Source organism: Hippocampus guttulatus, chromosome 10 (genome assembly GCF_054856545.1).
Source record: "Hippocampus guttulatus isolate MCC_2025c chromosome 10, RoL_Hgut_1.0, whole genome shotgun sequence".
In the NCBI taxonomy this organism is placed as follows: domain Eukaryota; kingdom Metazoa; phylum Chordata; class Actinopteri; order Syngnathiformes; family Syngnathidae; genus Hippocampus; species Hippocampus guttulatus.
The window spans coordinates 9,891,605-9,910,728 of NC_141270.1; the positions used below are offsets into that span (position 1 = coordinate 9,891,605).

Sequence of the window (19,124 nt, forward strand, 5' to 3'; positions counted from 1 at the left end):
ACATACCGATGCTATGATACAGCTCATTATGGCAAAATGAATCTACTCAGCACCACACTGGCATAGACGGGATCAGGGCAGTACAAGATAAAAAGTTCAAGGAGCAGACGGGACTGGGATTTATCCAGTAGAACAAAAAAAAACCCCTCAAAATACCCTACGACAGATGCGCAGCCATTTTTACTATAGCTGACCTTCAAAATGGAAGTGGAACAGGAGTGGAAGTCAGTCTGAGTGGGAGCAGAACAGGAGTGAGAGTTGTTTTCACTTGGAGCAGGATAGGAGAGGATATATTCTTCTTTTTAAATAGAAGATGTGGGACAGAAGTGACATCCACTCCAGGGTGTCTGAGCACATAGTGGAACACATACATACAACTCCAAACAACTTTTTATTCACTGCTAATGTATTTGGGCTTTGCAAAATGTTTATGAACTCGGAAACGATAAATCCACAATCCCTTCAATTTTGATACAATCACTCCTTATTCGTTGAATTAGTAATAAAGTCATATTTACCACTGAGTCAATGTCATCGTCAACTCTTTCTTCTTTTGACAGAAACATGATTAAGCTACGGAGGGGGGGAAAAAAACTTAGCTGTTGAATTAAATGAGGAATATCCAATTATCCTATGTGTCCAGACTTTACGGACACCCTGTACAAAAAGCCATTTCCAAGTGCATTATTACCTGTCTTGGTATTGCTTGCATTCGTGGTAATGGAAACGTTTAATTCATGTGTTTTACCAGAACATTTGATTTACCTTGGAGATGAAATAAGATTCGGCGAACATTTGCCCTAATGTTTCTGGTGAAAATGTAACATTTCGCGGAAACAAGCTACTTTGATTGATCCCCCGTGACCTGAACAGTTGAGCGGTTTCCATTGCCAGACGTGCCACCACTGCCAATGTCAACTGCATGGTGTAATAAAATCCCTTGTTAAACCAGATCAACAGAGAAAGAGCCATTCTTCTCAAGCCAGATGTTAACAATAGAGAGGCTTAATGAAGTCCTTGCATTCAACCATCTCAGTGCACTCAAGGAGAGACCTCGAACTCTCTCTCAGGGGACTGAGGCGACCGTGATGTCTATCAGTTGCAACCCCCCCCCCCCATCTACAAAAAGATTTACCCCATGATTTCCTCTCATCATGAAACAGAAATTTCCATTGCATTTCGTTTCGTATCTCACTTTTTAAATGTTACAGGTGAACGTTACAGGGTTTAATCTTCAATCCAGCCTCAGCTGTCAGTGAATGACTTATTCTTGGTCATTCAATGTGTGCTAACATTAGCTAGCAAGGCATATAATTCATATGATTTTTTTTATGTATCTGGCATCAAAATATTAATGTAGGTCACTGTGCACTGTGCATAGTGCATCGTTTTCTATTAGTCTCAATCAGCACTAAATTAACTCATTTTCTGCAGCGTATTTTCACAGGTCCCCTCTCATGTTAGTGACCAAAAATCAATCGGTTGAAATAATTTTATTAGGTTTCACAAGATGTTTTATTTTTTTCCAGTACCCGTACCTAACTCGAATTCTGTTTTTAATGTATGATATTCACATGTATGCAAAACAATGCTATGTCAAAGTATCGTATTTTTGGGACGATAAATCACAATTTCTTCGGAGTTAAGACTTATAATATAAATAATATATAATAAGACGTATAATCAAGTGTGTCTGTTCGGACAGGCAGAGTGCACTCCACTCCCATTAATTTCTGAATGCTGCCTATGTTACAAAGAAATCAGCATCTCGTGATGGAAGCATTTCCATCCGTACTACTTGACTCAGTGGGCTCCGTCACTCTGAATAAAACCAAAAGGCACATTCAAACAATGCTCGAAGTTCCCCCACACTCGGTGCATTTTTCAGAATGCACCCACAATTAGAGAACGAGTATGTTGGGTACGGGACTGAGCTCTACTGTTCTTGCTGCCCCCCACCACCCCGAAAATGCAATTTATACTCTGGAGCGACTCATATGGTTTTTTTTTTCCTTCTTCATGAATTTTTTGACTGGTGCGACTTATACAGTCTGAATAATACCGTAAAACAACACATAATAACTATAGGTTAATAGTTTTGGGTGTCCACTGTGACAAAATGTTGGCCCTTTGGGTACTTTAAAATACCGTATGGCCTTTTAACCACTGGTAATTGCATCAGTCACTGAACCCTGACTGGCCTTTTAAAGTTTCTTTTTTGAGGAAACTCAGCAGCTCCGGTTTATCTTGACAAATACCAGCTGCAGCGAGTCACTTGAAACGAGTGGCCTTCTGGGGCTTTTAGGAATGAATGCAATCCACGTTTGTCAAAAACCTAAGTCAGCTTTAGAAAAGAGGAAAGGTGGTAAAATCCTGTTAAAACAGGGGATTAATCTTTAATAAATGCATCCATTTTTCAGTTTCACAATGACATTCAAAAAGATTCTACACTTTGGAAGGCTAAAAGGTTTATATAATTTGGCCTTTATACTGTACACCAAGAGAGTGAATTTGAAATAAAACCGATACTGTATAACTGAAGGGTAGACTCATCTTTAAAAGTAAAAGTTGGAATTGAGAAACAAAGTCAATTATGCAGATTATCTCAAACTCCAAGCAAACAAAATTCTTAGCAGCCAATGACTGCTTTAAGTTAGGAACCCATTCAATTGCCACATTCAAATGAATTTTATTCCTTGAGGTGTGTTGGGTTGCGCATTACTGGCAGTACCACTCCCCACCAGTAGAGAGCACCAGTGTGTAAGGGACTGGGAGCAGATTACGAAGAAGCTGAGAGAGTGACCTGCGAAAAGGTCAGACGGAAGAACGAAGGAATGAAGGGAACAGTTTGCTACAGAGATATCTAGGCGAGTGCTGAATATAAAAACCTGAGTTACAATACTACGATTAAAAGTGACTCAACGGTTCATGGGCTCTCCTGATCAGTCACCAACTCAACAAGGTGCTTTCCAAGGCCTTGACTGCAGCCAGGAAAATGTATGTCCTATTGCCTTGAAATCAGACTACTTACTGGATCATTGAAGAATACTGCATTCCAATGGTTCGCCTTCAAAACATTTTGAGTGACACAATTGACCAATAATTCTCCATACTAGTTAGCTTACATATCTTGACTTTAGCCGCATGCGCTAACTTTCAGACAAACTCCACAAAACCGAGTATGCCGGAATTCCACTGTAATTCCTAAATGCTGAATCCAACATTTTGGTGACTTCAATCACATCTTGATTGTTCAAATTCAAATCCATTTTGATTGCGTATCAAGGCAAAAATGGTGCCCTTGTTGAAAAACATCTTGGACTTAACTGCACTAGTTTGTGTTTTTGAACCGGAAAAAGTAACGTAAAATGAAGCCAGATGTTAAAAACAGTGCTTTTCAGTGGGCATGTTTCAGCGTGGCATAATGATAGTTTAAATCAGATGTGGCGTATCTACAACCAATGGGCCGCAGATGGCAAGATCCTTTAATTTTGCCCCCCACACCCCCATGCCTTTCTCAAAACAAATAAAACCTCAAAAGAACTACTCGTATCGTAATCATTTGACACAAAAATTCTACATATTCGTTATTTTAAATAAATGCATTTTGACGATTTAAGAACTTTATTCAAACTGCAATGGCCCCTGATAAGAAAAAGGTTCCCATGCCTGATGGAAACAATGCAGAAATGCAGTGAAACAAAACAAAAATGATTAATTCTACATACTTCATCCATTCACGTTGCTTGTTTCGATATGAATTGGTTAAGTATAACAACTGGTGTCACCTTTCATTTATATATACCATAATACTGTATATCTATCTATATTCATGTTAAAAAAAGGAAATGGTTAAAAAAAAACTAATATAACAATAATGAAAACATTTATTCTGAATAAGTTAACTTGAACCATACGTTCAAGAGTCTGTGCAAAGACAGTAAACATTCCTTGGGTATATGTTATAAAATTTCATTGAATTTCCATTATAAGCAGATAACCGCAGATGCTTTTCAAGCTAAAATGAAAAGCCTTGATTGTAGCATTCTTTCCGGAAGGCTGCTGCTGTCAGCCAACTTTCCACAGTTAACCTTGGAGACAGCATGTGTGTTACACATTATCTTCACACGGAGGATCCCCATGTTGCTTTTAGTGCCGAAAAGTCACTAACCTTTATGTGAGGTTTACGGTATGTTCACATTATATTGAATAGTATAATCATGTAAATTTGCATTTCGTATGCAAGTTGTCATCGTTGTGCTTGCAGCTTGATGTGCGGATAGTTTTATGGGGGGGGGGGGGGGGTTCTCCATTTGGGACCTCATAGATAAGTTATCATTGCAACTGGATCATAAAAGACTTTTTATCGGTCCAATATGCAAGGAAACCAAGGGAGCCCCGCTTGGCTTAAACCAGGGGTGGGAAACTCAGGATCGTTATCAGGCCTCGACCGAGCTTGCTGATGAGATGATCATTAGAATCAGGTATGTTGAAGGAGGGAAAAATCTACATGCAGGATAGTGGCCCTCAAGGACCGGAGTTGCCCGGCCCTGCTTTAAATGGCCAGTCCGTCAGGGAAGCCTTGTGCTGAAAAAAATCATGAAATTGTAAGGAACCTTTGGGGGAGCAAGATCGGATACTGTGAGAGGGAATGGTTGTTTGTCTTAATGTGCCATGAGCTTGCCAAGTGACCGTTGTGTACTCCAGCTCACAACCCTAATGATGAAAAGAACTATAGAAAATGGATGCACAATATGAAAATACAAATAAGTACAATAAAAATGCATTCAAAAAAGCCATAATGCCCACCTCTTTTGGAATTGACACCCACTGTCTTGGAAAACAGTCCAATTTACTTAATGTTACATATTTTGCTGATAATGTTACAATGCCATTCACTATACGGCTGTTTAAGTTACCTGTGATCATTTGCAGAAGTTATAGATTATAAACCACCAAACCACCACTGAGCGCCTCTTTTCACGCCAAGAGCAGACAACTTTCTGACACCAAATTATCAGCTGCGTCGGGGATGAGGCTGCTTCATATGCTGAAACACACAGATGGGTTTCGAGACAGCACCAAACATGCTACTCAAGACTTGCGCTGGCACGAAAATACAGTTCCGCCTGTTTTCAACCCGAGCACACAGCCCCCCCCCCCCCTTACTAAAAAAGCGCCCACGATGTTACCTTGAATTTTAGGTTACTTTAACATTACATTGTGGCACGGAAACTGATAATTATGCTCTATCAAGGGAGGCTGAGGCAGACAATTTTGGATGACTTCGCAAATAAATTGTATATTTTTATTTTGTGGTTTTGAAATCACAGTGTTTGATAGTATAATATACATACATAGTAAACAAGTGTGTGCACGTGTGCATGCGTGTGTGCATTTTGACAAGACAATTCAATTCTGTTGGTGGAGTTCCATTTTCTTTGTCGCTCATAACATTATCAAGTTCCTCATAACAGTTGTACCTGAAAAGGTTACAGTTAAACCAAAAAGTATTCATCGACTAAATAAATTATAGGTTAAAGAGAGTAGTATGTCAGACACAAAAAAAAAAAACGGAAAAAGACTGCAAAGTTGTGTTATTTGGGGAAATAATTTTCATCTTTGTATGTATATATATATATATATACAGTATATATATATATATATATATATATATATATATATATATATATATATATACATACTTTTTTTTTAATGAGCATAATTTAGTTTTTGGAAACACAATGTCGCTTCATTCAAAATGATCCAGTTAACCTCTCATATTATCTAGAGCATTATTATTAACACATTATTGTTGTGAAATGACGTGAGACATAAAAAGCCAAAAAGATGATAGCAAAAGCAAGTATAAATACTGTCTCAAAAAGTAAAAAAGTAAAACGTTAAATATTTTGCTACTTTGATGATTGGTTTCCAATCAGGAAAATACACATAAGCCAATATAAAACACCCTTTAATTAAAGAAACAAGAGTAGAAAAGAAGAATAACAAATAACGTGTTCAGTCTTCACTCAACTGCAAATAAATGATGCAATTGCAGAGTTCCAGCCTGACTGAGTGAAATTACCTCCAATCTGCACGAAAAACAAAAGATCTGCACTCTCTTGGCTCGTGCTGTGGTGTACCAATTAGTCCAAACTCTCATTTAAATCACCGTGCTGTTCAAGTTCAACATCCAAATTGCAGGAAATGGTGTCAATATGTTACAGGTATTTGTGAAAAGTTAGCTGTGCCGATTTTGTCTTTGTGTGATTATTCATATTAGTCAACCTTTCCTGTGACCATCAAATAAACTTGCCATTGGTGCTGCCTTACGTGATAAAAGGATATGATGCTCAAACTCTGCATGCGCTTTGTTCTAAGCACAAGACATTCAATCGTTTAATCTGATGGCCCGCAGATGGACTGTGCACATGCTGGTGGCAAGAAAAACCTGACGATGTTGAAGCATCACCCTCTGAGAGGACACATTCCTTGTCATACCAAACAACATGTAAAAATGTGACCCGCACGCCTTCCCTTCTCAGTCGGGACTGATTGAGCTGCATGGAAGCTATCGGCCACCCACCGAACACAAATAAGGAGAACCATATGTGTCGAGAAGGACTGGGTAAACTGCACAACATTTTTATTAGATACAGTTTCACTTGCCTTCTCGATGGACTGCAAGGTGACACCATGAAAATAAACTCAGGGCTATAGTAAGAAAATAAGGTTAACAGAACTCGAATCAATGAAACCAGGACTTATTATTAAAGCAGATACCGATAACAATGTTAGCTGTCACGTCATCAAAAATAATGAAAATGCTCAGTTTGGGCCCTTTTGGATTTGTTTTTCCAATTCCCTTTGACTCATCACATATGTGGTTTCAAAATGGGGATCGCAAATATTTACACAAATTACATACAAAACAGTCTTTGCAAACAATCACAATAGAATCTTTTGAGGAGCTTGTAAAAATCACTGGCCTGCATGGACATAGAAGCAACTTAAAAGAGAGTTTTTAGAATGCGGTGGTCCGCTGAATTAAATTTGATAAATCATTTTATTCAGTGGTTCTTGCGTTGTGCCCAAGAAACTAAGAAACATGCATATAATCCTCAAATCATTTCTCATAAATATGCAGGCACACATTTCCACATTAAAAATAAACTTTTGCGATTAGCGTGACAAGATACCAAGGACATTTCTGGGACGCTATAATTATTCCTGTTAGTGAACAAATTGGATTAGTTTTAAATTAACAACCACTTATACTGTCTTTCGCTAGATTTCAATAATAAATGAGTCGCAATTGAAGTCAAACACTATCTTTCTGAAAGCACTTGGGCTCTATTTTCACCATTTTTCCTATTTTCTGCATACAAACTCACATCTTAATTTTCGTAGCCTCTTCTAGCTTGTTTGGGAATTAGGCAGAATGCGGTGGTGGTCCGAGGGTGTTTTCCTTTACCTGCTCCCGACGCACATGACAATTTGGTGACTACAAGTAGACTAAACTTTATGCCTGCTGGAAGGAGGTCTAAGTTGTGGCGCAGGGAGGGCAACACCATTTTGGTGAATTTCATGGGGGGGCAGGCAAACAGATTCTGAGGATGTGGGGTGAATGTCATCATATTTCATTCAGAAATATGACAACAGCGTGCATCAAACCCTTTGAATCATTGTAGAGAGCGTTCTCCAAGTGCGCACTTCACAGCGCTGATCTGCGAGTATACTGGCTAACTTAACATCATCCGCTGAACTGCCCCAAAGTAAAAGAAAGGAATTAAGAACCTGCACTGCAATCTTTCAGCGCAAAATGTCCATTAATGCGATGGAAAGCACGAATGAACCTCTGACTCACTTCTGGGCTATTTGACCATAGAGCTCTTAGAGGAGAATAGGTCACCTACTCTAAGTTTGCTAATTGGTTCTTTTTTTTTTTTTTAATTAATGTGCCCAAAAATTGGCCTTTCCACTCTTAAATAAGAGCTTATTCATAGTAGCTGCCCCCCACCCCCAAAAAGAAGATATATTGCTGAATTGCAGGGAACCCGTGATATTAAACAGTTGATGCGATTGTGAAGTGCAGTGAATAATCATGCCAAGGCAACAGGCCGCAGGAATGCAAAATCAGCCCTCAAGCCAAGTGTTAAGGTAGCAGGTGGCCTCTTCCATTCACTGAATGTCAACAGAGTCCACAGAACATCTGGGCAGGCCAGCCACTGCTTTTAATTACGTGCAATACAGTCACTCAATGTTCCAGCATATCCGAAAAAACATATATATAAAAGTCGGAAGGTGGGGGCTTGCAACACGACGTATCGTGTGTTCTGTGAAGGTCAACATAGTTGAGTAAATAAAAAAGTAATTCTTACCCTTCTCCCCATTTCTACAAACTGTGAAAAATCTCTGAACAGCCAATCTGTGCAAGTGTACTTCTCTCGAAAATATGCGAATCCTGACAGATGTGCAACCACACTGCAACGTTTACGCGCTCAGTTTTACTTTCAAAATATGACTGTAAATTATGTGATGGATGTGTCTTTCAGACATAATGTGGAAATGATTGCTGAAAAAAATTACAAGCATTTTTTTTCTACTAGTGCCAGCCTGGCTTGTCATCATCACTCATCTGTGGTCTAATGGAGGTCAACTGAATGCCTCTACACACTCCCTACCATAAGCACATACCTAAAAGCATACTTTCTTGTTTATTGGGGCGGCATGGTGGAGTGATAGAGTAGTCGTTTCCCAATCCAGAGGTTGGTAGCCCGATCCCCGGCCATTGCAACCATGTCAAAGTGTCCTTGAGCAAGACACTGAACCCCCAGTTGCTCCTAATGCTGCGTCATCAGTAGGTGAATGCGGTAACAGTGTAAAGCGCTTTGAGGTAGAAAAGCGCTATACAAGTGACAACCTGGTACAGTTTTCTTTCTTTATTGAGAAAGTCAACGTACATTTTAGAAGGAGTGTTTTTGAGGTAAGTTTACTTGCATAGTATTCATTTTTTAAAAATGCCCCTCAAGGAATGAGGAGCAAAACCAACAACCTTCAGTTTGGGAGACAGCTCTACTCCCACCTGAGCCATGCCACTCTGTTCTCGTGTGACTCCAGCAGGTGGCAGAGGAGGGCCTTCCCTCCAGCATGCACACCTGCCAATGTTAATCAGCCGACTATTTCAGGGCTTCCAAGATGGCATGTCTCTGTCGGATCAGTCATATTGCTCATGGCTCTGCCGCCAAGTATTGAATTCTTCTAGATGTTCCATGTTTAATGCTTTGCGTTTTTTTTTTAACCTCACCATTGTAAGTAGTTTTTCGTTTTAATTATTTGTCATGTTTTTTTTGTATAACACGCGTTTTTTCATTTTTTTTTCTATTTATTGACAGGTTATTTCTGTTTATATTCAGCATTTTGGGGTGTGTTGTATTCCTGGTGTTTTACCGGCGTCCTTTGTTCTACTTTGTCGGTCTTGCAACCAATTTTTTTTTTTGTCAATAAACCTTTTTGTCAATTCTTTCTGAGTTCACGTTTCTGGAGTACAATTCAGTCCGGAACCTTCAGGAAAAACCTGACGTTGTTGTTTGACAGACGGAATACTTGTACCTCTAAAAGGACACAACATTTTGGCTCTCCTTTTTACTATATATCTGAAATGGTAGACCAGCCCCAGTGTTGCAAAAAAAAAATAAGTCTGCCTTTCAAGCCAGGAGACACTCCAGCTAAGCATAGAATATGGATGACTGGAACAATTAATTAACCCCAAATGGCTGACTTACAGTAAGTGCATATCATGAGGAATTTAATTACGTACTGTATTTCCTTATACGCAGCAGTGAGCAGTAATTGCAAAGAGAACCGAAAAGGTCATCCCCACATTTTGTAACATCTGTGTTGCCGTTTTGGTGAGCAACAGATTCTGCTAATTTCAGCAGCAAACCCCCATAATGACTGTGTTAACAATAATGGCAATAAAAGTAGCCTCAGGCTGTGGGAAGAGAGCTCTCGAGTATTAAAAGGCCACAGTTCATCGTGTGGAGAATACAGGAAAATTGTAAAAATCAATCAGCAAAGATTGGTATTTACAGGTGTTATGTTTATTAAAAATACACTGCATTCTACATACGCTTTGTCCGAATATCACATTGAAATAGAATGACTTCTGCAGCGAATGCCATGGAGGAATGACATATTTGGTGAAGTAAAGTGAACAATGAATATGAAATCGAATGAAGAGTTTTGCAGCGAATGCCATGGAGGAATAAGATATTTGGTGAAGTTAAGTGAACAATGAATATCACAATTCCATATGGGCTCACAGCAAACAAAAGAGCTGGAATGAAAAAGGTGAAGAATATCATTGGAGCTGAAAGATGATGACAGCTACATAGAAAATGTCTCTGCCGTTTGTTTGTATTAGAAAACTCCCATTTTCCTCTCCAACATTTCCAACGGCCATTTGTGATCGAAATTCTTTTGCCGTTTTTAAAAAAATACACTTTAACCTCAACAGTTCACAATTTGTCACAAAATGAATAGAAAATAGAGCTCAGCATGGTGTTTTGCAGAGTAATTTCAATCGCTTCGAAAAGAAGAACAAATTGTCTATCACAATAACTCCGGAAAGACTATATGCCGACGGACGTAATTATTTCAGATCAAAATGAAATCAACATTATGATTACTAATATAAATATCACAATATTCAGTGCTATTTTGAACAGAGAATAAATTAGGTAATAAAACTCTATATACATAACACTGTACATCACACCACAGCCAGAGACGATGCGTTTTCCAACCTATTCCAGATAGCATAAATTAAAATCAACCGCAGGCACTAATGGCAACCGCAAGACCTCACCACCATATTTCGATACTTTTTGAGAATGACGTTTGAGCTGTCATCAAAGTAAAGCACTGAAATAGCATTGAGTTTGGTCGGGGCGCAGCACGGCTTTGGCACATTGTCAGGAAACATTAAATGGACCTATAAAAGACAGCAAATAAAGTGGGCTTCAGAAGAGGTAAGAATGTTGTCATTTTGCAAATGAATTACGGCGGCGGCAAACATGGCGGTGACATTTACGCTGACAGTGTTTGCCGTGAACGTGTGGAATGAAGTTGAGTGGGAACTTACCAGAGTTTGGACAATTGCGTGGTTGGTTGCGTTCATGTGTGCGTTGAGCGGAAATGAACATTCACCGTCACAGTAAAAAGCGGCGTAGCCTTCAGGCGCTATAATCCAATCCTGCAGCGGAATGAAAGCGGTCATCTCATTTGATCACTGGTGACAAAATAACCACTGTTGACTCCGCTGAAGGCCGTTAAATGGTTTTGTCTTACCTGCCAACCCAAGTCCCGAAAGCTGACATAAAGCTCGTGCTTCTTGCAGGCTTGCTTTTGTTCACTTGTGTTATAATCTGAAATATAAACCGTTTTTTGTTGTTGTTGTTTGTTTGTTTGTTTGTTTTTAAAGCAGGACATATACAACAAAAAGCAATTAGCACAACTGATGAGACTTCCAGCTACAGTCAGGAACAACACTTCTCCCATCGAGCCGTCAAAATGAACTTCAACTGTTATTTTAAGTTCCAGTTGAAGCATGTTGTTGCTTTAAAAAACATTTGGTGCATGAAGTTGTCAAGCTTGAAAGGGTGGGCGTTTGGACATATGCCAATTTTATGACTGCATATGTGTCGTGTGCAATACAACTTTAACCCATTTTGTACGCACATGACCTGTTAAGCGACTGCAGACGAGTCATTTCTTTTCACACGAGGCAATGGTGGCATCAAAAGAGTGAAATACTGTTTTGCGCAAAATGTGAAAAATTGATGTTGGCCGTCCCACCGCAAACTGTGCACATCCGATATCATCATCTAGGACGTTTCGACACTGCACATGCACTCGTCAAAGGAGGAAGAACACATGCATATACTTACTCTCCTTATGTAAGGACGTCAAGAACATACAAATCAGTGGCGAGAATGTGTTTTGGAGTTATTATAACTTACATCTGCGGTATTTTGTATCGGTAAGCGGCCCTTCTTGTATGAGTTTTGAGTTTGAGGCTGATTATCAAATGTCAAAATCTTTACGAAAGACGCATTACATGGAACTCATCGGTGCAACTCAGCCAACAAACCGCAATGTGCGAGCCAGCCTCTCCTGTAGTTACTTCTCAGCATGTTGCTGTTGGCAACAGTAAAGTAACCGGTGCTGAGTGGTTAGGCCCAACAAAGCCTTCTCTGTTGGCCTATATATTAGAAGTTGTACATTTAAAACTTCAATTCTAGTATTTGTCCCATAAAACAGTATTACTTCTTCTCTTCATTCCATAGTGTCTCCGTTGGCTGCACTGCTTCCACGATATGTGTGGATGGTAGAATTTTTTTGTTTCTATGTATTTTTTGGACAATCAGATTTCAGCCTCTATGCATTACTATGTCAATCGAATTTGCTCAGGTCCTTCAGAATCAATAGTGTCGGCTGATGGGTTGTTTTTTTTGTTGTTGTTTTTTTGAGAGGACATTGAGGGCCACTACAGCAAAGTGGAGACTGTGGACTATAACCCTGCAACATCCAGAGCAAAGGCGGAGCAACATGGTAAGATAACGTCAACATGTCAACTTGAAACATTAGAATACGGCTGACCGGGTTTCAAAAATGCTAGCTGTTAGTGGCTTGTTTTGCCAATGGAAAAGCGTCATCACGAGCAGATCTGCGAGTGCCAATTATGTACTGTACCTCCAGTTTTCGGTGCCCTTGATGATTCCTGTTGATGAGTTGATTTATTGCGGTTGTGGTTTTTCTTTTTCCCACCGGCGGCTCTGACGGAGCGAAGCAACACCCCGCTGGCCTTGAAGAAAGCAACCAGGAAGGGCTGCTGGGACTGAGGCCCATTGCGCCCCACAATGCCGGCGGACTTCATGTTGATACTGCGCCCTTCAAAACATCACAATGACAACATATGTAGATGACGAGAGAAGGAAGGACAAGGACAATCCATTGGCCTGTTAACATAATGAGGCAGTACATGTGTTACATGTTAAATGTACTCTAAACATTAGAGGCGTTTCCAAAAACACTAGGGACGGTCTGACTGACTTTTTAACAATACATGTTCATTCGTGTGATTGCAATTTGAATCGGTCTATGAAGGCAGAGCATTATCCTCACAACTGCCTTTCAGATTTTGATGAATCATATTTCTATCACATCTTTGTATTACTTTCTGCTAGAAGATCCTACTACATGCGGAATATGTTTTTTTTTCTGTTTTTGCTTCCTCTTTATACTCATGCCGTGTTGAGTTGAGATCGTTTCTTTGCTTCAGCTCCTTGCACATTATTAACAAGATGCTTTCAAAAGATAGTTTAAAAGTAAACATCAAAACCTCATTTATTATGAGGGGTGAGGGGGGTGGAAGATGACCTTGACATACCATCTAAAGTCTCCACACATAGTTGGAGGCCCAGATTCTGCTGTGGGTTCATCACCCAGTGGTTGCTGGTAGCCGTTATGTCAAACACCAGCCAACCGCCGTCAGACGCTTGGACCCTTTTGGAGTCGAGCAAGAAGGTCTCCGCATCTCTGCAGATGAAAGCACATCTATTCACCACCAGAACTTAATGAATGCATACACTTTGAAATGACTTACAACCCCTTCTGCAGGAAAGGATTCAGTTTGAAAGGGCCGTTTGAGGTTCGTTATCAAATTTCACTCGTTGCGCTTTTCAGCATCAGCTCCGCTCAGTCGGTAAAATGAACGCGGGCACTTATTTGCTGCATTACAAACAAATTACTAAACGTTTGGGCTCGCCTCGGCTCCAAAGTAAATCAAAACTTTCTGTGCACCGCGGTATTGCAAAGCCTTAATAGGCGCACGCAGACAAAAAGAAACCATATGTCTCTTTGAAGGTATTCTCGTGAAGGATCGGGGAGGCCTGCAGAAGTCACAAAGCAACAGATAAATGAAGTAACAGAGACTTGCAGGATCACTAATGGATGCCTGAGGTCCTGCTCTCCAAAAGGAGCCAAAAGCCCCGTTCCGTGTGTCAGAGTCTCCATCTCCTCGGACTGATAACCTCTTAAAACTATCTTCCTAGAAAGTACCTTTAACGTTGAAACCAAAAGATGCACAGTCCATTTTTCCCCCTTTGTTTTGTTTGAAAGCTTTGCGCTGCATCCATGATTGATTGCAGAGCTGTGTGGTGAAGCGTGACAGTCAGAAAGAAACACGTTTTTTCCACATGGCCCCAAAAGTTCAAGAGTTAGTCACGTGTTTATTACAGGTGTAATAAAAGCCAACCTCGTGAGGAATTCCACATAAATGTACAGTAGTGAACCTAAATCATGTGCCAATTCAGAGTGCACGTCTTGTACAACTGCAGTAGATGATGAAAAGATGTGGAAAAGTTCAAAGGAAAGGAATGCGGATGACTACATTGAAATGCTCGTCAAATCGCTTGTGGGTTTGCTTATACACTCCATATAGAGTCGATGAAGCTTTCGGAGCAGTATCATCAAAAGTCGACATAAATTACCGAGTGAAAAAAAAAAAGCAAACAAACAACAAGATTTTCTCAACTGGATTGGCTCACGGACTCTAACATAAATCATCCTTACTTAATATTTCCAGGTACTACCATTTTGAATTTTTTTTCTTAGTTTGTGTGATCGACTTCCAGTGTGGTTTATGTGATTTGGGTTTCAGTAACACAACCTGCAATAGCCTACACCCTGTGAAAACAAATATGCCAACATAAACCTTTCCCCTTTAAGACGGTGGAGTTTATTGACTCTGGCCTATTCAAAGCCCTCGAGGGTCATATCTCCCTTTCGATCACCCACACATTTTTTTTTCAGCAGGCCCATGTGCATTCAGCTATGTCACCATTTAAACTTCCGTTATATAGTGGAAACAGGCAGGTATAGTGGGTATAACAGTGACCGCGGGGAGCACTATGGAAGCCCCCGAACCCTCTGATAGGGGCCCCTGCGGTTTTGTCTGGGACTCGGCCAACCAAGCAAGAAACACAAGACAAGTGATAAGTGATGGACCCTCCAAGCTTCATAAGTGGCCAACTTGCTAATGGGCTTCTCTTTATCCGAGAACTATATTTGTAAGGCTGACGTGGTGTGAATGAAGGAGAACAGAGATAGTGATCCAAGGTTGTAAGACAATAGCTGCCACTGTCGCTTGTTTAAAAAAAAAAAAAAAAACGGAAGCGAAAGAAATCCTTTACAACTGGAGTGCTGAGATGAAAAGGCAAAATAAGGGAAGACTGATCATTTTAATTTATTTCGAGATGAATTCTAAAATGTTTAAACCATCACTCTCTGAAAACCTTGAACAACTCATCTCAACATTTATAACTCTCATAGAACAGCAAAAATAAGAATTGAAGTCATGTTTTAGCTGAAAATGATGACAGACTTGCAGTTCCATTCTGGGTCTTTATGTTTGATACTCACTTATTTGGAAACTCCTGAATGACTTGATGAATAGTGACCTTCAGTGTGAGATTGTCAAAGCGGCCATGGCTGCGGTCCTTATAGATGCGAAACTCTGCAGCAGTGACCGCCTCTCCATCCAGGATCTGAGTCAGATCAAAACGGAACTCCTTGTAGTGTCTTCGTTGGTGAGAGAAATCTTTATCTTTTTCCACTAGGAAGTAAAATAGTACAGTGTGAATTGCATTTCTCGAACCGTCAAATACGACTTCACACCTCCTGAACATATTGTCCGAAGTGTGTCATTTTTCACATCTTCTTTTACATTCCTGCTCCAATCCAAACATTTTGACTCCCAACAAAAGCACTTTCCACTTCATTAAATCAGTCAAATGAATACAGGTAGTGGTTCCCAGACAGGCCCTCCACTGTGTGCCTAACTGCATTCTGTGGCCATGATGAATGGGCTGTCAGTTAAGAAAAACAGGCTGATTTCAATTAAAGACACTTTTCTGTGCTCCTCATGACAGAGAAGAGAGCAAACGGGATTCCTCAACGTCAGGTGAGGCTCTGCTTGACCTTATTGCTGACCTTGAGTTGACCTTCTTTGGTAAAACCTGAATACAGTAATTCTGTAAATAGTGGCCTCTGATGATAGACATATCTCAATTGATGACAGACACAGACACCTGAACGAATAGTAGCTGTAATAAAACCTCAATATATCAATGATTCAAATTCATTTGCTAACCAAAACAGCAGCACCCACTGGATGAAATCCAGTGGGTGCTGCTGTTTTGGTTGGTGTGGGTGCAATGAGTTTGTGCCGCACCGTCTGACTCTTGCCATTTCTGTGCTTTTTCTGCATGACAGTATTTTCATTTTGCTTTAAACCTCACTTCAGACATCATTATTTATTTGGTATCATCCAACCATTTACTTTAATGCTTGCTCTCATAAGGGTCGTGGATGAGCCTATCCTAGGTGACATTGAGCGAGAGGTGGGGTACACCGTGGAAGGGTTTTCAGATCAGCTACACAGTTATCATATGTATTTATTTCATATTACTATAAATTTGGACAAACAAAGGCCTCTTCCACTGCCTGTAAGGAATAGTGAATATGAAGAGGTGATCTGTATCTGAATTGTACATGATCATCCTACATTTTCTGTATCACAATATATGTAATTATAACTAAGCACCAATATAAATACTGGCGAAATAAATTGAAAATGGTTGACCGCAATAAATGCCCAATAGGCTTCTCTGATCCAAGAAAAAAAGTCAACAAAAATGTGATATGCCTGAAAGGTTGTGGACTGGGATGTGCAGCGTGACAACCCGCAGCCTTGCTTGCGCAGTTGGATTGGCTGGCATCTGCAGTGAACTTTAATATATTTTTACCGAGAGCATTCAGTGCACTTTAATGATATTTTTTATCGTAAGGGGACGCCTGTGGCTACTTAGCACAAACAGGTCAGAGGTCAGGTCTGACGCTTTTCCCTGCTGAGTGTGTTCCATTAAAGGAGCCGCAGGCAGTAATTTGAAGCAGAGGAGCCACCGACCATTAAACATTCCGCTTTCAAGTGGAGAAGAGTTCAGTGATTCTGATTAAGGTGGGCTCTGAGTCCAGTCTTGGTCAATGCGATGCTTTAAAGATTCATCAATATCTGTCTCAACTTTTCTGTAAACTAGCAGATTTACGATAAGCCCTGTCACGTTGTGTAGAGCAGTTTGTAAGAGAGCCGTGGCTATATTTGAGTGTACTGTCATAAAGACAGAGGCCCATTGAACACTTCACTGACAGTCACCAGAACGAGAGCAGAGCTTTTAAGGCTGACAATGTACATGCCCCGGTGGAGCGTTAAGTGGAAGCAGATGGGCTCGGGCCAAAGTGAGTTACTGCCAACCAACTCCACACAAATTCACTACTACTGAAAAATAAAACATTGAACATGTCAGCAAGATGCAAAACCTTGCAGAGATAATCTTGTGCGACAATCACCGTCCAATTAATTTGGGGACACGATGAAGCGCAGCTTGACACTTATGAAGTCAAGGTATGCGTCAATATCTGCCTTCTCAAGTTTAAATGGCAGGAAATAATTAAGACCAATTTTCTCAAGGTCAGACAGTCATCTGATAAGTCGCACTGAACTTCAGGCTCAAAGGTCACAGCTACTGAACAAACACACCAATTATAGAGATCAGCAGTCTTTTGCACCAAAGCAGTCCAAATGCACGCAATGTGGAATGGCATTTGAACGCTAAGACCGAATGACTCGAGGCCCACATCCCACAATCACCGAGGAAATTATACACACCATATTCAAATTTAAAAAAAAAAAAACTGAAATGCGCACATATTTGTTTAACCAAACAGTCAAAACATTCCGTCGGATGCCAGCCCAATCCTGTACATTATAGAACTGCATGCCTAATTTTATTTTTTTATTGACTGTTTTCTAATCGGTGGTATTTGAGGTGTTATTGCATTTAGATAAAGTCTGTGACTTACCTATATTGACAAAACTCATCACCATATCGGCGTCATTGAGAAAGTGGTTGTCATGCGCTATGCTGAGCGCCGGGCTTTGACCCAGCAGAGGGGCCGCTCGGTAGGACTGGGCCACACGGGAGTAGCCCACATGCTGGGGGCTATAGTAACCCTTCCTGGAGTGCCCTTGGGTCTTGGCAATGAGGCTCTTCCCTGCACCTTGCGGCACCCCCTCTTCCTCCACGGCCATGGCGTTGTAAAGGTCGAGCATGAAGAGCGGAGCGGAGGACGCCTGTTTCCCGGGAGAGAAGGGCCTCGGACGATGAGGTAAGCCCAGGATAGAGAGGATCTCCCTCTGGATCTCCCGTCGTTCGTGATTGCGCAACTTCCTGTAGATAAAACTGGAGTGCACATGGTTGTCACTGAAGGCGCAATGAGCACAGGACAGAAAAGTTAAGCAACTCCAAGTAAGTCCAAGCACGGCACGGCTCCGAGGGGACATGTTGCTCACGTCAGGCTCACAAGTTCAACCACATTGCACTGTGTGGAAGACCTTGAGCAGAGATATCCAGAGTGGAATCATGGACGCATGGATGAAGCAGCACAGCGTCCAGGCTGGTAACGGAGGAGAACTGAGAGGAGACAAATGAGGTATTAGCTTGCAGCCAAAGCAGCACTCCTCCGTTTCCTTCTCCTGCTCAACTTTGTACTCATCCACGATCCATCCAAAGCCTCACTGTCTATTTATGGACTTGTGACAACGTGACAACCTCACGCCTCTTTGATGAAAAAAACAAAACAAAACAAAAAAGCAAAACAAAAAAATATAGCTACTCCCAGAAAGGTAGGCAGGAGTGTCCTGGGGATGAAATTGTAGTGGAAGAGTCAACTTTTGCCCCTGCACTCACTTTTCTCCCCACAGAGAGAGAGAGAGAGCGAGAGAGAGAGAGAGAGTGGCGGGGTGCATGTTACCCTCTGAGAACATCCCACACTCCACTTTTTGTTTGTGCATCCACCTCTAGAGGCCGCAATAAAAATGTCACAACCCCACTCCCACGGTGAATGTGTAAACGGAGACACTTGAAATTCGAGAGTCCGTCCTAACGAGTGAAAGAATAGTGGCCGAGCCTTTTAATCACCTCGACTTATTGAAGTCA

General features: G+C 40.8%; 1 protein-coding gene across 1 annotated transcript; it reads right to left on the reverse strand.

Annotated features, from left to right (window-relative positions):
* Window positions 1-10,110: 10,110 nt before the first annotated feature.
* On the reverse strand, window positions 10,111-18,940 carry bmp5 (bone morphogenetic protein 5). Its single transcript, XM_086122377.1, has 7 exons — window positions 17,989-18,940; window positions 15,490-15,682; window positions 13,457-13,605; window positions 12,760-12,957; window positions 11,356-11,432; window positions 11,150-11,260; window positions 10,111-10,999 (listed from the first exon to the last, which is right to left on the reverse strand). Exons 1-7 carry the CDS (start codon window positions 18,467-18,469, stop codon window positions 10,850-10,852), a joined length of 1,359 nt encoding a protein of 452 aa, XP_085978503.1. The 5' UTR covers window positions 18,470-18,940; the 3' UTR covers window positions 10,111-10,849.
* Window positions 18,941-19,124: the final 184 nt, after the last annotated feature.

Excerpts from the sequence above, each read along its gene's own strand:
- bmp5 (XM_086122377.1), bottom strand. The coding sequence starts at position 18,469 with ATGTCCCCTCGGAGCCGTGCCGTGCTTGGACTTACTTGGAGTTGCTTA. Across the intron at positions 12,958-13,456 it reads ATGTGTGGAGACTTTAGATG|GGCGCAGTATCAACATGAAG; the intron begins GTATGTCAAGGT and ends GATGTTTTGAAG. Across the intron at positions 11,000-11,149 it reads ACGCAATTGTCCAAACTCTG|GTCCATTTAATGTTTCCTGA; the intron begins GTAAGTTCCCAC and ends TGTCTTTTATAG.